General features: G+C 43.9%; 1 protein-coding gene across 14 annotated transcripts in view; it reads left to right on the top strand.

The window, feature by feature from the left end:
- The window catches only part of MAP4 (microtubule associated protein 4), a 271,212-nt gene extending 247,561 nt beyond the window's left edge, over positions 1–23,651 (top strand). For 8 of the 14 annotated variants that reach the window (XM_030549736.1, XM_030549737.1, XM_030549734.1 and 5 more), the window contains 10 exons: positions 1,861–2,038; positions 5,788–5,847; positions 6,002–6,324; positions 8,798–8,926; positions 10,619–10,711; positions 12,892–12,972; positions 16,924–17,005; positions 19,547–19,659; positions 23,077–23,251; positions 23,428–23,517. In XM_030549736.1, the coding sequence (XP_030405596.1) occupies positions 1,861–2,038; positions 5,788–5,847; positions 6,002–6,324; positions 8,798–8,926; positions 10,619–10,711; positions 12,892–12,972; positions 16,924–17,005; positions 19,547–19,659; positions 23,077–23,251; positions 23,428–23,435 (1,242 nt within the window). In that variant the 3' untranslated portion in view covers positions 23,436–23,517. The other 6 variants (XM_030549739.1, XM_030549741.1, XM_030549742.1 and 3 more) reach the window with 6 other exon arrangements.
- The last annotated feature ends 2,915 nt before the right edge of the window (positions 23,652–26,566 follow it).

The following is a 26,566-nucleotide window of genomic DNA, read 5'->3' on the forward strand; positions in this document are numbered from 1 at the left end:
ATAAGAGACTGGAAGAACCTGCCAAAACAGTTTATGGAAATCTACCATCATTGGATGTCTTCAAGACACAGAGTAATCACCCATTTTAGGTAATATCAATCGTGACACAAAGCAGGGATATAGACGAGGTGACCGAATAGAGATGCTTCCACTCATAAATAGCTCTGTGAAATCTTCTCCATTGTCTTCCCAAATAAATACCCTGAAGAATGACCTACCAACACTCCCCTTGAGGTAAGCGGCAGGAATAACCTCCCCACCCCACACATGCATACCCTAATGGTGTTTGCGGATTGGGTGCAATCCTTCCAACTCAATGTCACTTTATGTAATTTTGATAGTGCCCAGATACCATGGTGATGGATGCCATTAGATACGACTTATTAATTGATCTTCCCAGTAAATGCTTGCAGTTTGTAATTCCATGGTCATTCACGCGCCGTCAACTCTAAAGCATCATATCGTAGAGCTAAAGAAGGATATAAGCACTCAGTTTAGAGAACTGAAAGCCTGTCTTCAGTGTCTCCTGTGCTGATTCTGACCTGTAATTGGGTTGTGCAGTGTGTATTTGGTATTTGTAGAATACCAGACTTTTAAAGGGACACTGACAGAATACAAATACAATTGCAAACAAGAACTTAAAAAAATATATCAGAGATTATTAAATTGGAGAAATTTAAAAATCTAATGGACTTTCTGCTCCTCACTCAGGTAGAAAATTAAAACCGTTTACTTCACCTCCCACTGTATCATCTCTAGATGTTTAAATTTAATCTACTATTACATCTAGGTACTTACATTTACATCCAATTTGAAGCAAGACATTTTTGTTTATAACAACGTAATGTGTATATGCTCATGCAGTAGTACAAAAACTGCAAAGGAATGTTAAAATAAATTTCAGCTGTAAATCTTTACATTCATCACTGTGTTTAAGGCCTTTACCGTCAAACACAGAGCTAAAGGATTGTGTTTGAGTGTCCCCTACACAGGTGGTTTCAAAAGGGCAAATATGTGTCTTTGTCTGTCTGAACAAAGCCAATATATATTTTGATGGAAATACTGATTTTTGGGGTAGGTAATCCCACTTTCACTTCCTCCTTCCATAGTTACTTTTCTAAAATTATCATTAATCATAAATTTATAAAACTTCTAAAAATTGATTTTAGGTAAACCATAATACCGCAGAAATTCTGAGTTATTACCTAATATTGTGTAACTCCCCTGCCCCCCCTTCCCCAAATAACCACTTCTGAATTATTTCCAATTTCTGTTGATGTTGCAGTCAAATCGTCCCATCTGTTTAGTTTTCCAAGAAGGAATGAACCACTGTCCATTTTCCTGATGGATCAGTTGTTCGTAAACTGGTTGATCAGTTGTGTTCCAGATGATCTGACAAATGCCTTTTTAGCCTAGAAAGCATTTTGGCCTGTAAATTAAATAGCTTCCTCTCCCAGAGATTAGTGAGTGACATGATGATAGGGAAATAATGACTGAAAAACACAGTGGAGCTGAAAATAAATACTTTGTGCAAGTCTACAAATGGACTACTCCTGTCAGCTTGGGAATCTAGTGGAGCTTCCCAGATACTGAATAACGAATTTTAGGGTACACCAACCTCTCTGTCCCATGTGTCCTTCACTAAGTATAGCCAGCAACAGGTTTTCATGTACTACAGGGAATTTGTTTTAGAATTTTCCATGTAACAGAACTTTTCTTAGCAGGACTAGCTTACGTATTTAAGAATCCAAACAATTGTGCTTTGGCACTTTTGAAAAGGAATTTCAGCACTTTCCAAGTTCTCTTGAGAGTACTGTTTGTAAATGGGCCATCAGTTTCAGTGTAGCCTTTTGTTACCAGGTAACAGATGCGAAGAGCCCAGACAAACGGACCTCACTTTCAAAGCCACTGTCTGCTACAACACCTCGAGCTGCTGTAAAGGTCAGCCCTGCCACGCCCAGGACAACTGCAGCGTCTCCAATTACAACAGCCTCTGGTCCGAGAAGCACTGCTACTTCCCCACCCAAAAGGCCAACGTGTAAGCATTGCCCTGCTGAGCTCAGGACGAGCGCTCTTTCTTTCTAAACTGGTTCTAGCTTCTGTTGGAAAATATTAGTATTTGGATTAGTTCACAGAAATGTAGCCACCTCTTGCAGCTCATAGCACCCCTGACAGTTTGAACTGAGGCAATAGTGAGCAAATTCCGTGCTTGCACTTCTCTAGCTCCAGAAGTTTGTCCCATTTAGGCTGCCATTAAAGAAAGTGGCTAGTTCTCCAGTTGCAAATAAAACTATCACGTTTTTGGCCACAAATGGTGAGGCTGCTTGAGCTCTGCTAGGTGTGAACTTGAAGTGTGATAGGTGTGTAGAGATGGTGGTAGGCAGATGCATAGACAGAGGGGACAGAAAATTTAAGTTTCAGAAATTCAGAGTCTGAGACCAGAAGGGACCATTAGATGATCCATTCTAAGCCCCTGTACATGTAGGCTTGTCAGAATGAGATTTTTATTTTTTTGTAATTTCAACAGATATCAACGTTTCATTTTTAAGCATTTTTTATTTTTGTCTATTTAAAATTTTCACAGGAAATTAGGGGGTAGTGAGACAATAAGAGGGGTCATGAAATTATTTATTGACAGTAGATGTTGAAGTTCAAAAAGTTAGAGCTTTTCATAAAAGTCTATAACACAAATTGTCAACATCACATGTCAAAATAATCAAGTACATACCCTTAAATCAAACTCTGGGTTCGCCAGCAGCATTTTTTTTATTTTGCCGATCTGTAAATTTCTGTTATCTATGGAAATATTTTTCTGTTGGTTTGAATGTTTTGGATTGAAATTGACATTTTATCAATATTTACTGATAAGAATCTAATATTTCCAAGCCTGTGTATATCACAGGTCATCTGAATTTCACCCTCTTTACACTTTACTCCATGAAGCGGTAACTTGTACGTGGCTAAAGCAAGGACACCCAGTGTTGATCTGAAGATATCAAGGAATGGGAAACCCCTCACTCCTCTTGGTGATTTGTTCCAGTGGTTAATCACTCTCACCGTTAAAAACTTGTGCCTTATTTCTAATTGAATTGTCTGTCTTCACCTTCCAGCCATTGCTGCTGCTTCTGCCTTTCTTGCTAGATTAAAGAGTCCTTTAGTACCTGCTATTTTCTCCCTGTGATGGGCCTGTCATCAAGTCAATTCTCAGTCGTCTTAAGATGCTAAACAGATTGAGCTCTTTAAGTCTCTCACTGTAAGGCATTTTCTCCAGCCCTCAAATGATTTTTGTGGCTGTTTTCTGCACCCTCTCCTCCAACTTCACCATTCAGAACTGGATGCAGTATTCCAGCGTCAGTCTCACCAGTGCCATACAAAGTGGTAAAATCACCTCCCTACCCCTACTCACCACTCCCCTGTTTATACATCCAAGGATCACATGAGGTTTTTTTGCCACAGCATCACATTGGGAATATATTGTGTTACTTTTCCACTATGACCTCTGAATCCTTTTCAGAACTCAGAGTCCCTCAGTCTGTAGGTGGATAATTTTGCATTTGGCTATATTAAAACACATTTGTCTGAATGTGCCCATTTTACCAAACAATCCAGATTGCTCTGTATGACTTCCTGGTCCTCATCCATTATTACTGTGCCAGTCTGTCATCTGCAAATGTTATCAGCAGTGATTTTATATTTACTTCCAGATCACTGATGGATATGTTAAATAGCACTAGCCTTGTGCCAGGCCCATGGAACCCTACTAGAAACACTCCTATTTAGTGATGATTCCTCATTGACAGCTAATTTCTGAGACCTCAGTTAGCCACTTCTTAATTCATTGAATTTGTGTTTCATTGATTTTATATAGTGCCCATTTTTAATCAGAATATCATGTGATACTATGTCAAAAGCCTTATGAAAGTCTGTCTGCATCGATACAGTTACCTTTATCAACCAAACTTGCAATCTCATCAAAGAATGAAATCAGGTTTATTTGATAAGATCTGTTTTCCATTAAACCATATTGACTGGAATTTATCATATTCCAGTTCTTTAATTCTTTACCTATGGAGTCTTGTATGTCCTTTTCCATTATTTTGCTTGGGATTGATGACAGGACTAACTCACCTACAGTTACCCTGCCATCTCGCTGGCCCTTTTCAAAAATTTCCACAGCATTAACACTCTTCCGGTCTTCTAGAATGTCCATGGTACTCCAAGAAAAATGAACATCTGCAGGCCAGTGATGATCTTTGGCAACTTTTTGGGACTCTTGGTTGTAAGTTATCCAGTCCTGTTGATTTCAAAATATTTATCCTTAGCAGATTTATTTAACATCCTCCTCAGTTCTAATAGACTGCAAAGTACTTCATCATCTTCATGTGATATGAATATATTATCCTACTTCTTTCCAAATATAGAACAGAAATATTTATTGAACACTTCTGCCTTTTCTGCATCATTATTAACAATGTTGCCATCTACATCTAGTAATGGGCCTGCACCATTGCTAATATTTATTTATTCTTGATATTAACAAAAACAAAATTAAAAGAGCTGCCTCTTCCTTCTTGGCCTTAGCCCTGCCAGCCATGGAATTTCTCTCATGTCTTTAGTGTCCATTAGCAATTCTCTGCACTTCATAACTTCTAATTTATATCGATGGCTATATATTTCTTTGGGTTTTTTTGGTTTGTAATTGCTCACTTCAATTTGCCACAATCAGGATGGGCTGTCAGCCAAAGTTGTCCTCTCTCTTGGTTGGGGAATTGTGGCATTTTGGCCATCTAATTCCCCTTTCTTAAAGAACTCCCAATTTTCATTTACCTTTTTCTGTCTAAATTTTTCTTCCCAATCAGTTTGGCTCATAAGTTTCCTCAACTTTTGGAAATTCGTCCTTTTAAAGCACCAAGTATATTTATTATTGCTTGGGACTGTCTTTTATTTGCCTACATTGAATGTAATCAGGTCATGATCACTGGTCCCTTGGCAACTACCAAATTCCAGTCTCTTGAATAATTCATTTTTGTCCATCATAGTAAGGTTCAAAATAGTAACCTTGTATTGGGTATAGTGCCTTCATGTGTCAGAAAACTATCTAGTAAATTATCGTCAGGTTAGAGATGATGCCAAAGTTTATAGATAGACAAGTTTGCCAAGGGATGCATTTTTGCCTTTGATATTAAATGAAGACCGTTGAGAGAAGGCCCCAAATTGATTTAAGAGAAGCAGAGAGGGGGAGTCATTAGAGGTATCAATTGAATGTCACTAGCAAGCAGTTGCTGAGATGTGAGAGAACCATTATATAAAAATGAATAAAAGTAAAAATAAAGCGACCCTTACCCACCATGCTGAGGCCTAACCATCTTGTGACATTCTCTAGCCTCCCTGAGACTTTGTTCTATGGGATTGAGTCTCCCTCTGAAGGACATGAGTTTTACCTTATCTTGTGAAATAAGAAGCTGCTTTTGTAATGAGAGGAAGTTCACCGAGGCAAGGGACGCAGCTGATTTTATGAGATACTTTGATGTTTCCCTCTAAATAGCAGGAAAAAGGCTAGCCCTAAAATGAGTAACAGTTATCCTTTTTTGCATCTCACAAGTATGCATTGGGGATACAGACGAAGCTGATAGCTAAGAAGCAACGGAGAATGTCTGGCCAGTCATGGAAACTATGCCAGCAGCCACAAAGGATTGGTCTGTGTGTTGGTTTCACTCCTAGTAACACCAATGAATCTGTTCACAATGAAAATGTGCAGAAAAGCTTGACTGTTTTTGTACTCTTTAGCTATCAAGACTGAAACAAAACTTGCAGATGCCAGGAAGACCACTGCAAAGTCACCATCAGGTAACGTCCCTCAGTCCTGCATCTAAATGCTTCTCTACTTGACTACAGAAATGTGTTCAATCAACATGTTACTGTATATCTTTACAGTTGGGTATTTGTCTGCTTGATGTGATGGATATTACTCAAACTTCCCTTTCTGCTATGATTATTGCAGCAGACCTGAGCCGCCCAAAGAGTGCGCCTGCAAACTCTGCTAAGAGCGGTGCCACTACCCCTACTGCTACAACCCCAGGTACTCTTGCCTCACCTGGAGTCGCCACCAGCCGCCCCAAACCCAAGCCAGCTGCAGCCAGACCCACCACAGCATCAAGTGCAACTCCAGAAGCTAAAAAACCAACAGTTAAAGCTCCACTTAAAACCAGCACTGTTCCCAAGCCTCCTCGCCCAACCAGCAGTGTTTCTGCCCCTGATCTGAAGAACATACGATCCAAAATCGGATCAACAGATAACATTAAACACCAACCTGGTGGAGGAAGGGTAAGTCTCCTCAGTCGGCTTTTATGACTACTCATGCATTTAAGAGCTATTGGTAGTCCTCACCGCTTTCAGTCGCTCTGTGCTCACTGGCTTTCCTATATTCAGACTCTGCAGAGCTCCTTTTAGGTTCCCCGTGTGAACAAGGCAGCACCGTTAGCATATAGAGGAAATACTTCCATGAAACCTTTTAAAGTGTATGTGGAATATGAACAAAATTTCACAACTCTTTTTGATATGGAAAAACAGAGCCACACTCCTGATCAGGAGACTAGCTTATGTGAAAGTTCAGAGCTCATTTATATTTGAGTATCTGTTTGAGAAGAGGATTTGGGACTGCTGAATTGTACACCAGGTAGAGTAATGTGCCACTATGTGGAAGATCTGGATTCAGGAGCAAGTCCCAGGACATACTGTCTCTGTTGACATGAGCAATGTGCTGTACGGGTTAGGCTTCAAGCAGCGGTGGAGTAGGACAGCATATGCTGTTCTCAGGACACTCTCTGGTGGCCACAGGCAGATAATTAAGGAAGAGGGAGATGGGTTGAGAAAAAGTAGAGGCCCAGGTTGAAGGAGTGGGTAGGACATAGCTTGAGGCCCTCATTTAATACAGAGGTGCTAATTCATTTTTTCCCTGTGATTCTCTGAATGAGAAAAGCCTTGGAATAATTCTGTGGAGTTCCTTGTATGGGTCAGACATTAGACTGATTAATGTGTATTCATTTTTAATCAGAAGGCAATCATTAACATTTCCATCCTATACATCATGTAGATGCAGAAACCTGAAACTATTGTAAGACATCATATAACAGATACTCAGTCAGGCAAAGTTTGGGAGTATTGAATTGGCAACCTGCCTTTAGTCCAAGGGCTTTACTTTGTGTAAAATGGAGCAAGCTGCAGCACCCTTACTTTTAATACAGGGGAGTGGTCTCCTGAAACGGATTTTCCATTCTGATCTCTGTAACCAAGGTGAAGCACTTTTTGATCGGAGCCCTAGTCTCTGAAAGGCACACCATTCCTAAGGGCAGTCCTGAGCTGCACTGTAGTATGCCACCTGTTTGAAAAAGAAGGTACCACCAAACTGGTAAAAGTCCAGCGTGTTATACCTGTAGGCGGTCATGACCTATTCCTCAGAGCCAAGAAGCCCAAGGAGTGCTTCCATGAGTATGCATTGGGGTACACAAAAAGTGAATAAGTAATGACAGAGAATGTCTGGCTGTTTAGGGAAAGTTGTGCCAGCATTCACAAGGGGAGAAGCTTCCAAAGAGGGTAAACCAAACCTGGCTGGAGGACTTGGAAGTGAGAACCAGGGGAGGAATGCTCACAAATTTGAATGCCAGTCGAGACTAGATTGGAGGTTCACTAACACCATTGAGGTCCTTCAGAAATCTGGTCAAAAGGAGCTCTAAAGCTCACTTTAATTTTGTAGACTGTTCTAGAATTCCAGACGCATGGGAAGCTTTCTGACTAGACTTCAGGGCTGTCTGTTCAAGGGGCATTGTCTGTACAATGTGCTCCCTTGTTTTGTTGAATCATTTCCATTTCATAATAGCAGTGTGTTAGAATGTATGTTAACATAGACTGTATGTCAAAGAGAATCATTGTATTTCTTGCAGGGCTTTTAAAGTCTTCTCTGCTTATTAGGACACTCCCAAAAGAAGAATAGCTTTGAAGTGTTGCCTGTTTTACTGCTGTATTATTATTTGGTTCAGCAGGGTACAGGGCTGCTGCAGAAGCTCTGGTCTTAAAAAATTCAGCCTTATGTGCACTCGCCTTTTGTGGTGAGCATTGGTTAAAAAGTAAGAAATCAGCAGAAAAATGTTTTCTTTCAGGTTGACGCTGAGTTTTTCCTACATTGCAAATCCTTATGCTGAACTAACTATAACTTTTTGCCTTTACACCAGTCTAGATGAACTAAATCTTAATACATAGGATAGTCATGTTTCTTCTCCACTGTATTCAGCATAATTTATAGCATGAGGCAAGTTAGGGTGGTGAGGGAGATGAGTAATGGAAATACAGTGCAGACACATCTAGCAGAACGCCTACGGCAGTAGCGTTTTAGAGGTTGGAGGAAGTCTCCAGGTAGACCTGTGGAGCTAAAAAACTGTTGCATAGGCTCAGCGGTCAGGACAGAATCTGACACAACTGTTCAGTTAGTATGAGGCTGGGCATAATTCTTCCACAGAGCCTTGACCACCTACCCCACTAGAAAGTGCTAAAATTCTGATGCATGAAGGGATCTTTCAAGAGTTTCACTTGTCTGAGTGAGACCGAGCCTTCTGCTTTACCAGTTCTAGATCTGCGATTCCATCTTGCCTCACCATTTTACCATGTTGATTTATAAAAAGTTCTCCCTGGCTTCTCCAGTCCACTGCATCTATCTTGGTTATTGATTTGAATTCCATCATTTCCTTCCATCATTTACTTTGATTCTCATGATTAAAATCATCCTCCATTTGTCTCCATCTAGGCTAAAGTAGAGAAAAAACCAGAATCAGCCGGTGCTGCTCGAAAGTCTGAACCCAATGCAGTCTCTAAAATGGCTACTACTAAAACAACTGTAACAAAAGAGGGGGCACAAAAGCAGCCCAATGGGAAAGTGAGTTTTGTTTCAGTCTTTTATCCCTGAAAGATGAAAGGAAAACTTTTTTCCATTTGAGTCACTTTCCCTTCTATTTAGTTTTTATGCTTTCTCGTGTCAGTGTCACTGTTCCCTCCTCCCCCCACGCGCACCTTTTCCGCACTTTTCCTGTATGTCCTGACACTGCCAGTAAAATACAGGCAGAAGTATTTCTGCTGACTTCACATATGGTTTTTTCCAAGGCCTGACTTAACACATTGCTTGAGTGGTGTGCTCTGACTTCACTTTTAGATGGGCTAACTCTAAGATGGGCTGGTCTTCTGTGAGGAAAACCTCCCTTCTCTATGGATGCTGTCAGTTTAGGATTAAGAAGAGGGATCAATGGTCCTGCCACTTTCAAACAACAACAACAAAAAATGGAGAACTGGTGACCTAATGTTCTCCCTGTAATTTTCCAGACCTAGTTTCACCAGTACTGTTGTCTAACCCCTCACAGCTGGCGGTTGCCAATTGTTGGCGTCCTGCCCTGAAGTTCTGTCATGAAATCTTATTCCCAGATCTGAACTATGTGGGGGAAGGGAGTAGAGAAGGGGAGGGCTGGCAGTGAAAGTTTAACTTGTGACCTGGTGCTATCTTCTGAGATACCATCAGGTAGACCTTATATATGTACAGGATGGCATTGGTCTTGCTCTTAAATGTTTGTTCCTCTGAATTAGAGCCAGGAAACTGGTAAATTTCCATGGTAGGGTAAATTTGCACTGAATCCAGTCTACCTAAATTGGCAAGTATCCTTTGAAAAATCCATGTTGGTGGTTCTAGCTACAGGTGATATCTTCAATGTACCAAACCAAAGTACTGTAAGAGGTAAAGCTTCCACCCCATATTTAATTTATCTTGTTGTACCATGTTCTGAACATGCTGTACTGTAAGTAACCTCTTGGACTGAACTCAGGGACTTGTCATAACTGATCTTTTTTTAAGAATAGAGTTGTAGCTTTCACTTAACTTTTGAGGGTTCATAGCCTTAGGCTTTTTTGTGTGTTTAATGGGTCTGGAACTGTTTCAGATTGTTAGATACTTTGTTTTGCCTGTATCTGGCTGGCATCGGACCTGCTGCCAATTAAGTTAAATTGGTGGTTTGACAACCTTCCATGCAGTTACTGCTTTCAGGATTAGTCTATACCGTTGAGAGATTTTCAGATGCATTGCCTAGCATTTGAGTTGTTCCCAGGCAAACTGGAATAGTTTAAAACTGCAGAGACTAATCAGTGAGAAGGTCATCAGAGGCAGTGAGTTGGATCAATGAGGTGAAAGTGTGAGACTGAAGGGATATAGATAGCCATGTTAGTTCTCACTGCTGGAATGCATGGCTGAACATGCTCTGAGGAAGCTAGCGCACACAGTCTTCTTGTCAGCCAGGCACTCTTGTATTGCTCATCTGTACAATACGCTAGGAAAGTGTTGTCCTCCACAATAGCACTTAAGCTGTCACCGCTGCCGCTGTCTGCTTAGCTGTACTCTGCCTCTCCTTGTTTGTTCACTCGTTTTCTCTGTCTTTCAAGTTCTTCCACACCTAATACTGAAGTTGGGCTGACATTTAACACAGCTCTTTGTGTATCCGCCATGTTACAGCATCACTCCAGCCTGCCATATGACAGTTCTAACCAGTCCTCTTCCCTTGTGTTGTTTTTCCATTCTGTAACACTCTAGGTCCAGATAGTCTCCAAAAAAGCGAACTACAGCCATGTTCAGTCCAAGTGTGGTTCCAAGGACAATATTAAGCATGTCCCTGGAGGTGGGAATGTAAGTATGGGCTCTGGACAAGCTGTCTTTCTACTAACTTCTTTTCTTGTTCTGCTTTTGTATGTGGTCTCTTGAGAATATTCTGTTTCAGGCAGATGAGCACAGCAGAATTAAGATTTCTGGGAGGTGTGTAGGTAGACTTTCCCCTAAGCTGTACTAGGTTAAATGTGTGAGCGTATGTTACATTTCACAGCCATGCATTCGACCCATTTCCGAGTGATCTAAAGCAGGGAAGACTTTGTATCAGGAGAAGGACTTTGAAACACTTCTGGGGATGAAAGTTTCCGATCTTTGTTTAGTTACTAACTTAAGAGCGACTTCTAACATTCAAGGCTACTGGTTTCACTGGAAATAGGGAGGTGAGCTTGCTGAGGTGTTGCGAGCTAATATTGTGAGGGTTGTCTATAAACTTTGAGTACACGCTGTGGATTTCAGATGGAGGTAGTATTGCTAGGTGCCTCGAGCTGAGTGGGTGGAGCAATGCCAAATACCATCTGGATGCTGTAAAATTATAGGCTTTAAAGACGTCCTGTGTTGACCTGGCAGGTCACCTGTTTCCCAGCAGACACAGCTTGCATTACCTTTAAAAATATATATATACATCTGTGCCAGGGTTTGTTTACTTCCTAAGTAGTGATGGTTTCTGGGAATGCAGAGTATGAGTGCTAGTAGCAATAGCAACTTTGCCAGTGTTTTAAATAAGGAGGGTGACTGGGTGGAAGAGTCTGTTTCTTGTTGCTGCTAATTTTCCATTGTCTCTGTGCCCAACACACTGACAGCTATTGGCCGTTGAAGTTCAGAATCCCTGGACTGAGTGGGAGTGTCACCTATAGTGATGTCCTGACTTTCCCGGCTCCATTCCACTGACTCTGTGCAGTTGTGGGATTAAAAACGTATTAATGCAATGCTGTTTAAAAATGCTAAAGTAAATCCCTTCAGCTCCTCTTGCAGGGTGGAGTGGGGAGGAAACCTGCATCCTTGGCCTGCAAATAGTCAACGCTGGAGGCAAGCTTAGAGCTCAGTGTCTGGTCACCTGCTTCTGCATCTTGAGCACTTGCCATTCACTGGATTTGGAGGCTGTAAATGCTGCCTCGAATATTGCTTGTGGTGCAGGTCGTGCTCTGTAAACACCTTCTTGAGAAATATGCGTGTGGTTGTCTTCATGATTATGCATCAACTCTTGCATTCAGATTCTTTCATAAGTTACTGCAAGAAGATCCTGAAGACCTTCATGGTGGGTTTTATTAAAAAAGCTTGTTAAATCAAAGGCTAGTCATCCTTTTCACAGGTGGATAACAATCTTTTCTTCCAGGCTTAGGAAGAGCCCAGCTACCAAGGAGTACAGGTGTAATTTTCATTTAATCAGGCTTTAGTTTTAGTCAAGATTTATGACTGCTAAGGCTTTTTATATTTGTGCTGGGATTGTCTCACATTTCAGTTTGCCCCGTGCTTGGCATCCATAGTATTAATTACACACTTGTATCCTCCATGGGTCCCTAATGTTCTTGGTCTTGGAGAGTGTGTGATCGCCTGTGGAGGCGATTTCGTAGGTGAACTCTACTTTGTGTGCTGCAGCTCAGTCAGGAAGATTGGGGTGAGGGTGGTCAAAGACTGGCTCATCAGCTGGTGTTTGTGTGCATGTACAATGTTGTCTTCTGGCTATGGTACATTCCTGTTTCTTACTGCTAACTTGGTCTAACTGTATCCCCAGAGCTTGGAACATAATGTTTAGATATAATCTGGATTGCTGGCACGGGTTCTTTCAGCTGTACTGCTAAAGAGCAGCTGTTATGCACCCAAAGGGGCTTTATTTTATAAACCACTCCTTTTCTGTTGGTTGGTTTTTTGTACAGTACATTTCTGGCTGGGCCTCATGTACATTTTCCTCCTCCTGTTATCAACAGACATGTTACAGAATAAAACCTGGGGTTGTCGGGAATGTTTTTCACTTTACGCTAAAAATCCCATGTAATAAACCACCAAACCTGTCCTCTTCTCTCAGTTTTATTGTTCTTCTGTCCCCTCTAGAGGGTGTTTCCAACTCTAGGGAAGAGGTATCCTCTTTCAGCTCTTTGTTCTCCCAATCTCTATCTTCCTGTCACCACTATATCTCTCCTCTTCAGTCCACTAGTTAAGCTGTTCACTTTGAGAACAGAGAATAAAGTGCTTATCATTTTCAGGTTCCAAATGCCCCAAAGCCAGCTTCAGGCAGCCGCTCCCAGCCGTCCATCGCCCCCAAACCCAGCCCAGGCAGTACCAATGTGAGTAGAAGAGCCAGACTGGCACACCTGGCTTCTTATGATTGGATTTCCTTTTGTCCGTTTTGGATTCCCTCTGCTATTCCTGGGCACTGTACCAGGTGTCCACTTCTGAGGCATTTTCTGTCCAGTCAGACAGCACGAGAGTCGTCTCATTGCATCTGCTCACAGAAACTCCGTTCTTAAAGTTTTTAATCATACAGCTGATGGGAATGACTGAAAAGTCCTCGGTTCCAATGCTACTCTAGTCCACGCTTCCAGTGCTACTCTTTCCTCAGTAATGGCTGTTGGGCATTTTTGGGGCAAGCAGAGTGGTTAGCAAAAGCTAGCTATTCAGGTTTGGTGTTGCCATTTTAAAAAAAAGGTCTGCTGTGGTAGAAGTGACTGGGACTCGCTAGCCAAATCATTCAGTTACCTTCTGGGGGGAAAATTGCAGGGGGGGTGGGGAGGAACCTGCTTGCTCCGCCTCCTATGTGCAAAGGTGGTGATTGACTGTCTGGATACTGAGAAGTTGAGGTCGAAGGCTGTAGACTATTTTACTGTTTCTATTATATTTAGTAGAAAGATCCCAAAGCATGCAGCATTAGATTTTACCTGGAAATAGTGTTTGTTTTATTTTTATAAATAAAGAGAAAAAATACAAAAGCAAAGCAATAGAAATAAAATGCCTACAGTAAGTTTAAACCTAGCAAGGAGTAAGACATTAGGATAACCCATCGTTTACGGCATTAGTTACAATGAACGACACAACATTTATAAAGTCCTGTTTCGACTTTGACATCAGTTTCGATTTTACGACACTCGATCTGACATTGTTCTTATGGGAAATTCAGGTTGCAATGTTTTCTACTTAAAATGTGATTTTTCAGGAACCAATTGTGTCATAAGTCTGAGGACAACCTGTATATTCATTTTATCCCTGTTGTCAAAGGGTCTAGGTGAGATCATTCAGAATTCTTCTAAGAGCATGTGGATTCTTTGGTGCCTTGGGGCTACCACCCTGCTAATGGAAAGTGGATGGAGAGTGGGTTAGAGAGGTGAAAAACTAAAGGAAAGTAACAGTCACACTTCCTACCCAGAGTGCCTAAAGTCAGGCAACTAAATCAGCACTTCACTTTGGCCCCCGAGTCTGAGAACATGTCCTTTAGAGGGACAAGTTCAGTAATTCAATTTAGGCTTTGTCTGCACTGACTAAAGCGCACTAAAAACACACACCTCCGCTGCTGAAAAACACAAGTTTTGTCAACGAAAAGTGCCGGTGTGAACAGTGCTTTGTCAGCAGAAGAGCGCTCCTGCCAGCAACACTACGGCCGCTTGTTGGGGTGGAAGTTTTTTGTTAGCAGGAGAGCTCTCTCCTGACGACAAACTGCAGCTGCACAGTGCACCTTGTAATGGCACGGCTGTAGTGGCACAGCCGTGTTACTAAAAGCTGTGTAGTGTGGACATTGCCTTAGTAGGAAGTGGGAGATTGAGACTTTACAAGAAACGGCTGTCCACAACCTAAAGATATTGTGAGAAATCACAATGACTTCTTCAAGGTCCTCGTTCTTGTGTTCAGATTTTACCATTCAAGTTGCCAAGTGACAGAATCTTAGTCCAGTTCTCGCAAAAGAAATGGTCATATCATAAAAGCCATCATCATTCATTGGCAACTTTATTGGTAGACTCTGTGAAGACCAAAGACTGAATGGACCATAGCCACTGAACTCTCTTCTAATCCCTAGAGGCCTAACGAGCTCCTCCGGGTCACGACTGAGAGACATTGGCATGGGACAATATAGAGGGGGCTTATATTACTTCTGTCTGGATTGTACCTATTCTGTGAACAAACAGAGCATTGACTCCAGCACCTTATGCATGCACTAAACTAATTCACATAATTGCCCCTCCCCTCCCAAAAAAGCCAAGCTACAAATACAAATCTTCACATGCGCACACAATGAATCCTGAAGCTTCTCAGTAGGCTCTTAATGGGCTTCATCATGGCAATTGCAATGGTTTAGAAGCTCCCAGACCTGAAGAAGAGCTCTGTGTAAGCTTGAAAACTTCTCTCTCTTAGCAACAGAAGTTGGTCTCATAAAATATATTACCTCATTCACTTTATAAAGAGGTGAAGTCAATACTAAGGAAATACTTTCATTTTGTTTATATGAATAATCTGATAGTGAATATTCCAAGCAAGGGAGGAACTAGATCAGAGGATCTTCTCAAGTCCCCCCCCACCCACAAGTTAGTCCTGTTAAAATAACTAGAAGTAATGAATTCCTTGTGGGGAAAATCTTGGTGATATTCATAGATTCATAGACTTAAGGTCAGAAGGGACCATTATGATCATCTAGTCTGACCTCCTGCACAATGCAGGCCACAGAATCTCACCCACCCGCTCCTGGAACAAACCCCTAACCTATGTCTGAGTTATTGAAGTCCTCAAATCGTGGTTTAAAGTCCTCAAGGTGCAGAGAATCCTCCAGCAAGTGACCCATGCCCCATGCTGCAGAGGAAGGCGAAAAACCTCCAGGGCCTCTGCCAATCTTCCCTGGAGGAAAATTCCTTCCTGACCCCATCTTCCATGCAGCATTTTACAAATTAACCAGGCAAGGATAACTTCATTTGCCATTGAAATGCAGCTTCCTCTGGGATGGAATAGGTCAGCCGTTTGGTGGCACACAACAAAGCTACACAGCAGGTTAGGGGCAGCAGCTGGAGGATTCTCTGCACCTTGAGGACTTCAATAACTCAGACGTAGGTTAGGGGTTTGTTCCAGGAGTGGGTGGGTGAGATTCTGTGGCCTGCATTGTGCAGGAGGTCAGACTAGATGATCATAATGGTCCCTTCTGACCTTAAGTCTATGAGTCTATGCTACTGAAACTCCAGGACGCACAGTGTAGTTACTGAAGCTAGAATTCAGCCCGGGTATCAGGGCTAAAACCCCATTCTGGGAGAAAAGACTGTGAAATCTTTAATGTCTTAAAGTAGCAACAGCCTTGGCTTTACATCTTTTCCAAAAGAGGACACCTCCACCAGCAGTCCTATGCTAACTTCATGCTGCGACATTGGCTCATTGCTGACCCAGAAGAGGGCCATCTATTGAATCACTTACAGTACTGCTGGTGCTGGTTTTCCAGAGGTTTCCCAGTCAGGTATTGATAAGGCCCAAAAGTGCGTCGTTTTAGATTTGTCAAGAAAACAACCTTGTGATGATGTTGCTGCAGCAAATAAAATCCAGTAAATAAAATATATATATTTCCATAGCTTATCTCCGAGAACCCCCAAATCCAGCCTGTTTTTATAATAGCAGTAAGACAGTCTTAGGTGTGGCGATGCAGTCTGTCCCCACACGTAGCAGCGCATGCCTGTCAACATGCCCTAAAGAAACAGACTTAATGTCGGGTGGATCCACATCTTGGTGTGTTGGCTGAAGATGGTAGAGAAAAAGTTAGAGCCTGTGGTATATGCTTGGCACCACAGTAGGATAGCCTTGCTCCGAATGGACCAATACAGACAACTTCTCTCCTGGCACTTGGCTGAAGGCCAAGACATGGGACAGTTTTAAAAGTCAAGGCTGGTGTTGGGTAGAAACAGTCCTGGGGAACTTGGTGGTGGAATTGGCTTCTTTGGTCAAACTTTAATACTCATATGCATATGCCATAAGAGAGACTCATTTCTGGTCACTCTCCATCTCTACTGGTTTTATTCAGTACACGTTTCTACTTGCACATATTCACCCTTTGTTGGCTGGGGCAGGGCTTTTGATGATATTAATGAATGTTTGCCTTTTTCTTAAGAATTCTTGTAACCTACATCAGCAGTGCTATTTGACACCTACCAGCCAGGTGATTAATGGGAAAAGTGTGGCAAGGGTTAAATATAAACTGCCCTTTGTGGTGAGACAGTGGTTTCCAGTTTCATAAAAAATATTTCTTTGTGCTGAGTTGTTCCTTCCTGTCTCTGTAGGTGCAGATCCAGAGCAAGAAAGTTGACATTTCCAAAGTGTCCTCGAAGTGTGGCTCTAAAACGAATATAAAACACAAGCCAGGTAAAACTCTTAGTGTGCACCCTCACACTTCGCCAGTTAGTGAATATTGCATGTCATTCCGGCAGAACCTGTGATCCCAATTGGAGCAAGTTAGGTGGATGGATGGTATTCCGAAGGGAAGTACCTAGTTTCTTATGGATGCAGCATGATCTCCTGGTTAGAGAAGGGGACTGGGGATCAAGCGAGCTGATTCTAATCCTGGCTGTGAGAGTGACTTGCCTTGTTCTAAGCTCCAAATAGCAAGTCATTGTTACAGCCAAACTTAGAACAAGGCAAGTCACTTAACCCGTCTGCCTCAGTTTTCCCAACTCTAAAATGGTGAGCTACCTGCCTTTCAAGGGATTTGAGGCTTAATGAGATCCTCAGAGGGAAGGCTTTAGAGAAGGGTGAAGTACCTCTGTCCACTTCTCTGGAACAGATGCAGGAGACCTTTTAGTGTTTTGTAGAGTAACAATCCATACTCGTTATGTAACACCTGTCCTCAGTTGATCCTAAATCACTTTACAGAATGGATGTGCAAGAATCCTTTGTTCCCCACTGACAACACAGCAGAGGCACCAATTCTTCCAGTATCTGAGATTTCCATTGGACTCCTCACTGAGCAGATGCTCTCTTTAGCTGAAATGCTGACAGGATCACAGTCCGAGGTGTTACGGCTGCAGGCCAGTTGTCTACACTTTGCTTCATGTCAGATCAAGCTGACCCTTCAGTAAGCCCAAAGAGTGTGGTCCAGGCTCTTGACTTGCTGGCTTTTTCAGTAGCAAGGGACATTCACCTGCACAGAAGAGTCCCCTGGTAACGAAACATGCCTGTGTGAAGAAGACAGAGTTCATACTCCAAACCTGAAAACAAACACTACAAGCTAGTCTTTGTTTCCAAAGAAGTCCCCAGACCCAGCCCAAAAGGCTCTTGGGTTGAAAGCAGTTCAACCTTGTGCACAGAGCATCATGGTTCAGTGCATCAAAAACTCTCTCCCCTTTGAGAACATAGTGTGACAAACTTGGCCTCTGTCTATTCAGTGCTTTGCTGTACACTACACTACAATAACTGCTCTTGTCCAGGGCTGATTAAAGCACAATAGTCCTGCAAGAATTATCTGTTATGTCACATTTTTAAGCAACTCTGTGTGGCCAAAATGATGGGATAAAATCCATTGGCCAGAAAGGATTCTGTTCACCCACTCAAAGCTCAGAAATTCTTTTAAAATGCTGAGGAGCTTATGTATTTAATGATGTCTCTGGAGGGCTGAAATTGCTGCCAGTGTTTGACTATATGAACAGCTTTCTAATAAAATGGTTAGAGGAAGCAGAACAATACACTGCACATCTCCTGATACTTGATGGGGGTTGCAGCCCTCCCACATTCATTGAGAACTTGCCACAAGTCTCTAGTAGGTCTTTGGGCCTCTTCTCATCCCTCCAGCAGAGTGCAGCACTGTCAAGCATAGGAACTGGCTTATTTCTCTCTTCCCCCACCCCAATGTTTGGGGAGGGTAAAGTGAGGATTTACTTGTTCTATGGGTCGTGCTGTTGGCTGCACTGCTGACACAGGGTTGCCTCTTGAGCTGTTTATGCAGTGTTACTGGAGTCTGTCTGGAATGAGACAGGTCTTCCTGCCCTAGAAGACAGTGATTAGTGGATGCCGTTTTACAATTGCAGCTGATGGAGATGGAATGGAAAATAAGTGAACATAAGAACAGCCACACTGGGTCAAACCAAAAGTCCATCTAGCCCTGTATCCTGTCTTCCGACAGTGGCCAATGCCAGTTGCACCAGAGGGAATGAACAGAACAGATAACCATCAAGTGATCCATCCTTTGTCGTCCATTCCCAGCTTCTGGCAAACAGAGGCCAGAGACATCTTCCCTGCCCATCCTGGCTAATAGCCATTGATGGACCTATCCTCCATGAACTTATCTAGTTCTTTGTTGGACTAGATAAACTAGTGGGGAATGCAGTGAATGAAAGGAAGTCAGAAACCATACATCAAGGTCAAGTCGTGGATCCCTTGCAAACATCCATGTAAATAATGAGATGAGGTTGCCAAAGGACATGGAGGGAGAGGTGTCTGCACATGTACATGAGTGGCCAGTTAGAGGATGCAGTCAGAAATAACCTTGACATCTAACGTGGATTGACCATACTCCTCTGGAGGAGAGAAGTTGGAATCACTTCTGGTATAACGAAGGTGGCAATGTGCAGTTCTTCCTACATACTCCTCCTAACATGCAGCATTTTCTGCACAGGGGATCTCCAGAGTTGAACTCGGGAACTCATGCTTGCTTGGGTTGTGGTTTTGTATGCAGAGGTGGAATTCACCAACTTTCATCTTGACAATGATCAGATTTGAGCCCAGGCCTTAGTTGGTGAAAGGCTGAGACACTTAATGCACTGTTCCACTCTATCCCTTACAAAGTAATTGGCTTAACGCAGAACTCTGGGGGCTGGTTTGGAGCAGGAGGAGGAGGACGAGGGAGGTTCTGTGTCAGACTCTGCTCCAAGTGCTCCCCTGTTCTGAAACCATCCTCTTCTCTTGCTCCAGGGGGAGGAGATGTCAAAATCGAGAACCAGAAGCTGAACTTCAAGGAGAAGGCACAGGCGAAAGTGGGCTCTCTGGACAACGTTGGACATGTGCCAGCAGGAGGCACGGTGAAGGTACATTACATTTCTGCTCTGTGAGAGAGGTTTTCTTGAGCTCCGTTCAGCTCCATGTCTCACTGCTAATGCATCCAGCTGCCCCCTTGAGTCAGCCTGTGGCCATTTACTCATTCCCAGCATCACTTCCATAATCACTCTGTCATTAAATCTAGAAAACAAGGAAGAGCTAAATGAGAGAACCATGTCAGCGTCCATTCTAGATGGGTCCCTACTGCATGTCTCTAGAGAAGCAGTTCTCAAGCTTCATTGCACCACGTCCCCTTTCTGATTGCAAACATTACGACACGATCCCACATAGGGCTGAAGCTGTAGCCTTCGGGCTTCAGCTTCTGCTCCAGTCAGTGGGTCTTGGGCTTCAGCTTCAGCCCCAGGTCCTAGCGAGTCTAACGCAAGCCCTGGCGACCCCAATAAAGTGGGTCACGATGCAGAGTGTGAAAACCGCTGCTCTGAGAGAGCAGCCTGGTTAATTTTGTCTCCCTCCCTCTAGAGGGTCTGAGAAGAGGCTTAATCTTTTAGGCTAGATCTATAAACAGGTCCATTGTTGCAAGGATGAGAGTAAAGCTTTGCATCTGACTTTTCCTCCCTCTGTTGTGATGTTAGAATATCAGCTCACTAGTCCTGGCTAAGTGAATGTGTAACTTCCTTATTGCACCAGTCAGAGCAAGTGAAATGGCTAGTTGGAAGCTCTCTCCCAAACAGAGCTGCTGAGATCAGTGTGCTGTGGGCTGCAAATAGGCATTTTACTGCATCAAGGAATCTGTCTGGTAGAATCTTCCATGGGTGGGTTTGACCTCATACTAACCCCAGCCCTGAACCCTTCCTCTGGATAACTGTAAGGATGAATTCTTGCTTTAGAGTTGGGATGCCATCTTGGTACAGCACTTCTCTGCCGCAAGGACACGAAATAATTCCAACTGCTCTCAGCCACAGCTCTGTAAACTGCATTGGAGCATCTCTCAGCTTTACTACTGCCATGAGGCATCTGCTGTTACGGGTGGGAACTCACCCCCCTTAGATGACCTTTTCATTATGAACGTGCAGGCTAACATACCAAGCCATGTACACATGAGAATGGAGCTGGAGTTCACATATTCAGGTAGATTCATTGACACCAGAGGTTTAGTTCTAAGCACTGTGGCATAGGAAGGAAGAAATCCTGTGTTGCAGCACAAAAGCCAGCGTCATCTCGGCCATTGAGGAGAGCACTGGAGAAAAGCATCCCTTTCCAAATGCTTTAGTTTTCCATTGTCTCAATCCTGTTTGTTCGTAACTGACATTATGTTGTGGGAGCACCGAGAGGCCGTCTAAGTTGGCCCATTGTGCTGGTTCTGCATCAGACAAGATCGTAAACAGTCCCCGTTCTGGTGTCTGTATAGGGGCTGGGAGACTAGCATACATGGCAGGATTCACACACAAACAAGGATACAAATAGACCCCATTAAAATTGAGACACTGCCAGCAGTATTTATTTAGGGATAGGTAGGATTTTTCTTCCACTTTTGAATCCTTTAAACTTAATTTTAGCTCCCAGTCAGACTTTAGCAGGCAAATGGCTTTAAGTAGGTATAAAAGTAGTTGATGTGTTAGGGTAGGAGTTGGAATCTAATCCCTGTCCTGTTTTATGCCAGGCTGTTGCAGCTATTTATGCTCTACAGTAATCACACTAGTGCAGTTTGCTAATGGCCAATGTCGTCCCGTGGGGTTGGGTTCCATAAATAGTGTCTCTGTCACCTCCACATCCAGTTTGCATTGTGATTTCCCTGTCAGAGCCGGACATTTGCCTAGGGGTGCGAGAACCCAAGTAGTGTGCCTAGTACCTCTTCCCTCAACACCTGCCGTCAGATCTTATCTATCTCTGTTGCCAGGGTGAGAGGCAGACTAGACTCCAGCTTGCTCATCTATAGCTCTGTGGGCTATTCCGGGCTCTCAGGAGTCAGACCTTGTTTTAAATAGTAAATCACAGATGCGCAGACCCGAGTGAGAGAGGTACTTCTCTGACTAACTGCCCTTTAATGGCCTGTCAAGGGGTCAGGTGCAAGACTGCTGGGCTTGCTCTGCTTGTGGAAGAATGGTGCAGAGGTGGGAACCTTGCACGTTTGTGTGTTTTTCTTCAGAATTATCTAGGTACCAAAATTATGGTTGTGTGATGTGGGTTTAAACCCCCAGAAAGGGGGTCAGACGGGTGCACTGTCTGTCGAGGCTGCACGAGGCTGGTGGGGAATTGCCAGCTTATTGCTAGATTTGCAGCCCCACTAGGCATGTAGGAAATGGCCATACCTATAACCAATAAGATTTCTCAGCCCCCACTCAGATTCTCCGAAAGGAAACAGCAAAATCCTTCTTCCAAATGCATTCCCTTGGCTGCTTGAGGAACCCATTTTGTAAAGGCTTTCTCCAGAGCAGCGTGGTGAGCAGCAGCGGGATGGTGGCCAAAGTATCATGGCGTGCATTCATCGTTAGAGTCAGGACCATCCACAGTGCCCCTCGATAGAGAGAGTGCACAATACCGATGAGTTCTGTCTGCAGTGCTCACTCGGCCCGTGAACACAGCCTGCTTCCAGATGGTGTCTTGTCTCTGCCCAGCCCGCTCCTGTGCTGCTAGTCACATCTGCTGAGGGGCTCTCCAGATAATCCTGCATTCTCCTGAAGAAGCCACAGCTCTAACTTAGCATGTTCCCAACAGCACTGTGTTGGAAATCGGTGATTCCAAATAGGATCACCCGTGTTAAGGAGAACATGCCACAGAACAGAGCTGCACCAAATGGCCATAGACCCACTTCAGCCAGTATGGCAAGGATGTGGTCTTCTGTCTAACTTGCGTTTGTGGCAGTCGGATCCACTGTGAACTATTAATCTGGCAAGTAAGAAATAAAACCAATCAAATCAAGGAGACTCTCATTGCAGTATATTCAGATCACTTATTTTCACAAGTCCCTTCGCTTTTAATCCTACAGGGTCATGCTTGGCAGTCTTCTCCCGGGTGATGGTATCACATTGTTCTAGTCTTCTTGCTGCTAGGCTGGTACTGCATGTGAATGTACTGCGCGTTCCATGGAAGTGACTAGAGGTTTAATAATACGGGCGCTCATTCAGTGACTGCTACGACTAGCTGGCTGAGCTGTGGTGGGGGGCCAGTGAGGTTTTGGGAGACGGGCTGAGGTTGTGGGTTATTGAAGGGTGTCGCTGCCAGATGTTGCTCTGATAGGAGATCTGCTCAATACAGGTGAGTTTTCAGGAAACTGGGGAGTTGATCGTAGCACTTCTCTGCTTCCTTTCTAACCACCCTCCATCTTGGTGCATGCGGAGGGGAGTCTCCATGGGACCCTGACTGGAGTTTCTTCATTTCACTCCATTTCATTCCCATCCTTCTACTGACACCTCATTGTCCTCCCCAACCCCATTGTTTCATTATAGCCTGAGGGGAGTGAAGAGGCAGCGCTGCTGGCTCAGGCCCCTCAGAATGGAGATGTGACAGCGCCCCAGGCAGAAAGTGAAATGCGGGAGAATGGAGTAGGGCCGACTGCGCCCGCTGTGGGTGGTGGTGACCAAAGGGAAATTCTGAGCTTCGGCACTCAGATACAAGAAACAAGTAAGTGCTCGGGCCTTCCTCTCTTCTCAGCTCCGCAGGGCGGGGCGGGGCGAGCACTCGCAGCAGGGGCGGAGCAGCCTGTGGACGTTGATCTCACGGATTTAAGCTTAAAGTTACATTTTTCTATCAATATTTTGCCATATTTTTAATGAACAAAATTGCCTTTTATTTTCCAGGCATCTAATGATGACATTATGGTATCATCCTCCGCTCCCCTGCCCCCTCTCCCCTCCCCCGCTCCCTATCTCACCTACCCCCTTGTGTCGCTGCAGATTGAATCCCACAAACTGACGTTCCGTGAGAAGGCCAAGGCTCGCACGGACCATGGAGCAGACATTGTCGTCTCCAAATCCCCCAACTTTTCCAGCAGCACTTCCCCCTGGTGTAGCACATCCGTCAACGAGAGCCTGGGCTCCATCACCTCCTCGTCACCACGGCAACAGCCAGCTCCCCATGCAAACGACCTTTCTGCGGTGCTTGTTCAGCAAGGCTTGTGACTGTCCCCACCCGCCCTGCCTCCCATGTGCTTCCCAGAGTAACTCAGCTTGGATCCCTTAACCTGGCACTTGGCTTTAGGTGGGAAGGGGACAGCATTTTAGCAGGGCTAGCTTCCCTTTCAGTGGTGCTGTCTATCAACAGGGAAAGGTAGTTGTTCACCCAGACAGCCCAGGAATCAGGTTCATTTCATTGTGACACTGGCTGTGCCTGACCCAGTGTGTCTCAGGCTCTGGTGATCCCGTGTTGGGTGGAAAGGGGATCCTTTCCTCGCCTCACCTCCAATCCTCTTGCTGTTAGGAGGACACCAGCGTGAGTCTGAATGATGTGTTTCTTAGGGACAGGCAGCAGGAGACCTCTAGACTAAACATGTGCTTAAAGCCACTTCTCATTCTGGGGAGGGCGCCAAGCCTCATTCTATGGCTGCGTTTGGGCAGAAGTGGTGGGGCTGCACTACGAGTGGCCAAAGCCAGGCCGGCGTTAATGGGGATAAGCTGTGATCTTTCTCTTTTTTAACTTTTCCTCCTGCTGCTTCAGTTTCGGCTGTTCCTATTTAATGATTATCGATATTATACACACACATTAGGCTGTTTTAACTGTTGACTTTAACCGTTTCATTTTTTTTTGTGACGAAGTGTTGATGATTTATTGTGCTATGACCATGCTAAGTTTCCTTTTCTCTCTTTCCTTCTTTCCTAACCATAGGAATAAAGACATTAACCGCTGCTGCAGTGCTGGCTTCTTATCGACATATCCAGCAATTGTAACTGTTGTTTTTCTTTGTGTTGTTTTATTTTAAATATTTTAAAATGATGGAGCAAATTCATGGGATTAAGCCATGTCTGAAAGGAAAGGCATAAGAATGTGCTTTTAAAAAAAAATCTCTTGCTGTAACAGTTCAACTACGCCTTGTATTGACTGCAACAAGCTAAGGGGATGCTTAGAGAACCTCCTATCGGGGTCAATAACCAAGCCCTGGAGGGATTAACAAAGGGCGCAAAGTATATTTATTAAGTCGAATAGCCACAGACCGTTTGTTTTTCTTTGCCATGGCATCAGGCCAGAGTTAGGGTATCAGGCCAGGGAGCTGCTTCGAGCAGTGTGTTGCAGGTTAATGCAGGGTGAGTGTTCTGATGCAAGGGATCCAGTGTGATGTGTATTATTTTTAACAAAGGTTCAATATAGGGGTAAAGAGATGACCTGGCTAGATGCAATCTGGTGGGAGACAAGGATGGGGAAGAAATGAAAGGCTGCCTCTCATCCGGGGAGCCAGAGAGGGAGAGCTGAATGTCTGGGAAGGGTTGGGAGGGGTAGAGTAGGCAGGCTTACAATACGAAGGCATTACAGCCCTGGCTCATCAAGAGATGACACACCATTGTGCTTTGAGCTCCTTGTTTTATGTTGCGAACGACACTAAAGAAACAAAATGTATATAAAAAAACTGGTGGTCTTGAGTCATCAAACTAACTTTAAAGCAAAAAGCAGAATAACAAAGTACAGGGATCAAAGTTAACTGAAGACAGACTTCTGCTAAGGGGGCTGGCCTACTTGAAGTAGGGGGGGTGGAGAGGAGCCCACATCTCCCCTGCTTGCGGGAATATTTCTCTTTGGGAAGCTGACAATGACACGGTAACCTGGAATCTGTATTTACACACAAAGATTCTTATTGCACTTGTATTTTTTTATATTAAAGTTTGCATGATTTCTAATAAAATGACATTAAAATGTAATAGTTTGCATCCAAGTGGTCTACTAGTCTTGTAAGTGCTTTTTCCTCTAAATACAAAATTGAATAAACAATGCAGATTTGCACCTGAAAGGGGCTGTTATATATACCCTGTTCTCTCCATAAAACTCCCTCTGTTCCCCTCTTCCCCCTCACTACCACCTTTCCTCTCCAATTCATGCCACACGCCCTCTGCCCTAAGACCAGTGAGAAGTTGCTGGGCTCATCAAATTCTCCTGCCCCCTGTGCTTGAAAGTTCCACATAGTTGTTTACATCTCTCAATGCTTGTTTTGAGGGCCCATCCCGAGGTGGTTAATATTCTTGTAACCCTCTTTGTTCTTTCCTCCAACGTTTACCTTGCTCTGGAGAGGTGGCCGCTGGAGATGTAGGGCTGAGGCTGCCCAGCCAGAGGCAGCTGGGGCAGCACCATATCCAGTAAGCCAGTAATAGCCAGCCCGTTCATTGAAAGACTGCTCCCAGGGGGGTGGATTAAGAGGTGGACCCATAGCCAGTTGCCCTTGCTGTCGTCCTACCTCAGTAAGGGAGGAGAACGTGTTCGATGTCAAGCATCCCCCCAGGGTAAGATGGCAGAATTGCGTTGTGATGCCCTGAGGCACTGTGACAGCTGCTCTGGCTCTGCAGGTGCTGGCTCAGATCTTTCCCGATGTTCATAGAGACCCATCCACCTGCATGTACCCCTCTCGGTATATATCACTGCCCCTTCTCTGATGCTTCCTATGTTTTGTTACTAAATTCTAAACACCAGCAAGATCTCTTTAAATCTGTGAATTGGGATTGAGCAGGAAGGGGGCATTAGAGCAAGATAAATGGTTTCAAGAGGGAAGGTTAATCCCCTTAACAGGAAGAGGCACAGACTTTGTTTCCCAAAACAATAATGGATGTTTTTTCTGAAATAGGAGACCTGACAGGGCTGCACTGGCTGCACATTTCTGCAGTAGGGTAGGTGCACATCACCCAATGACAATCTCTCAGTCCTGTGTCTGCAGGTATGTGGAGCCTCCGCTAAATTCCTGTTTAACAGCACATGCTGGGATTGGTGGTAATCTGAAGCCAGGCTTGGGGCTCCCCTCCA

The sequence above is a fragment of the Gopherus evgoodei genome, chromosome 2 (assembly GCF_007399415.2).
Source record: "Gopherus evgoodei ecotype Sinaloan lineage chromosome 2, rGopEvg1_v1.p, whole genome shotgun sequence".
Lineage (NCBI taxonomy): Eukaryota > Metazoa > Chordata > Testudines > Testudinidae > Gopherus > Gopherus evgoodei.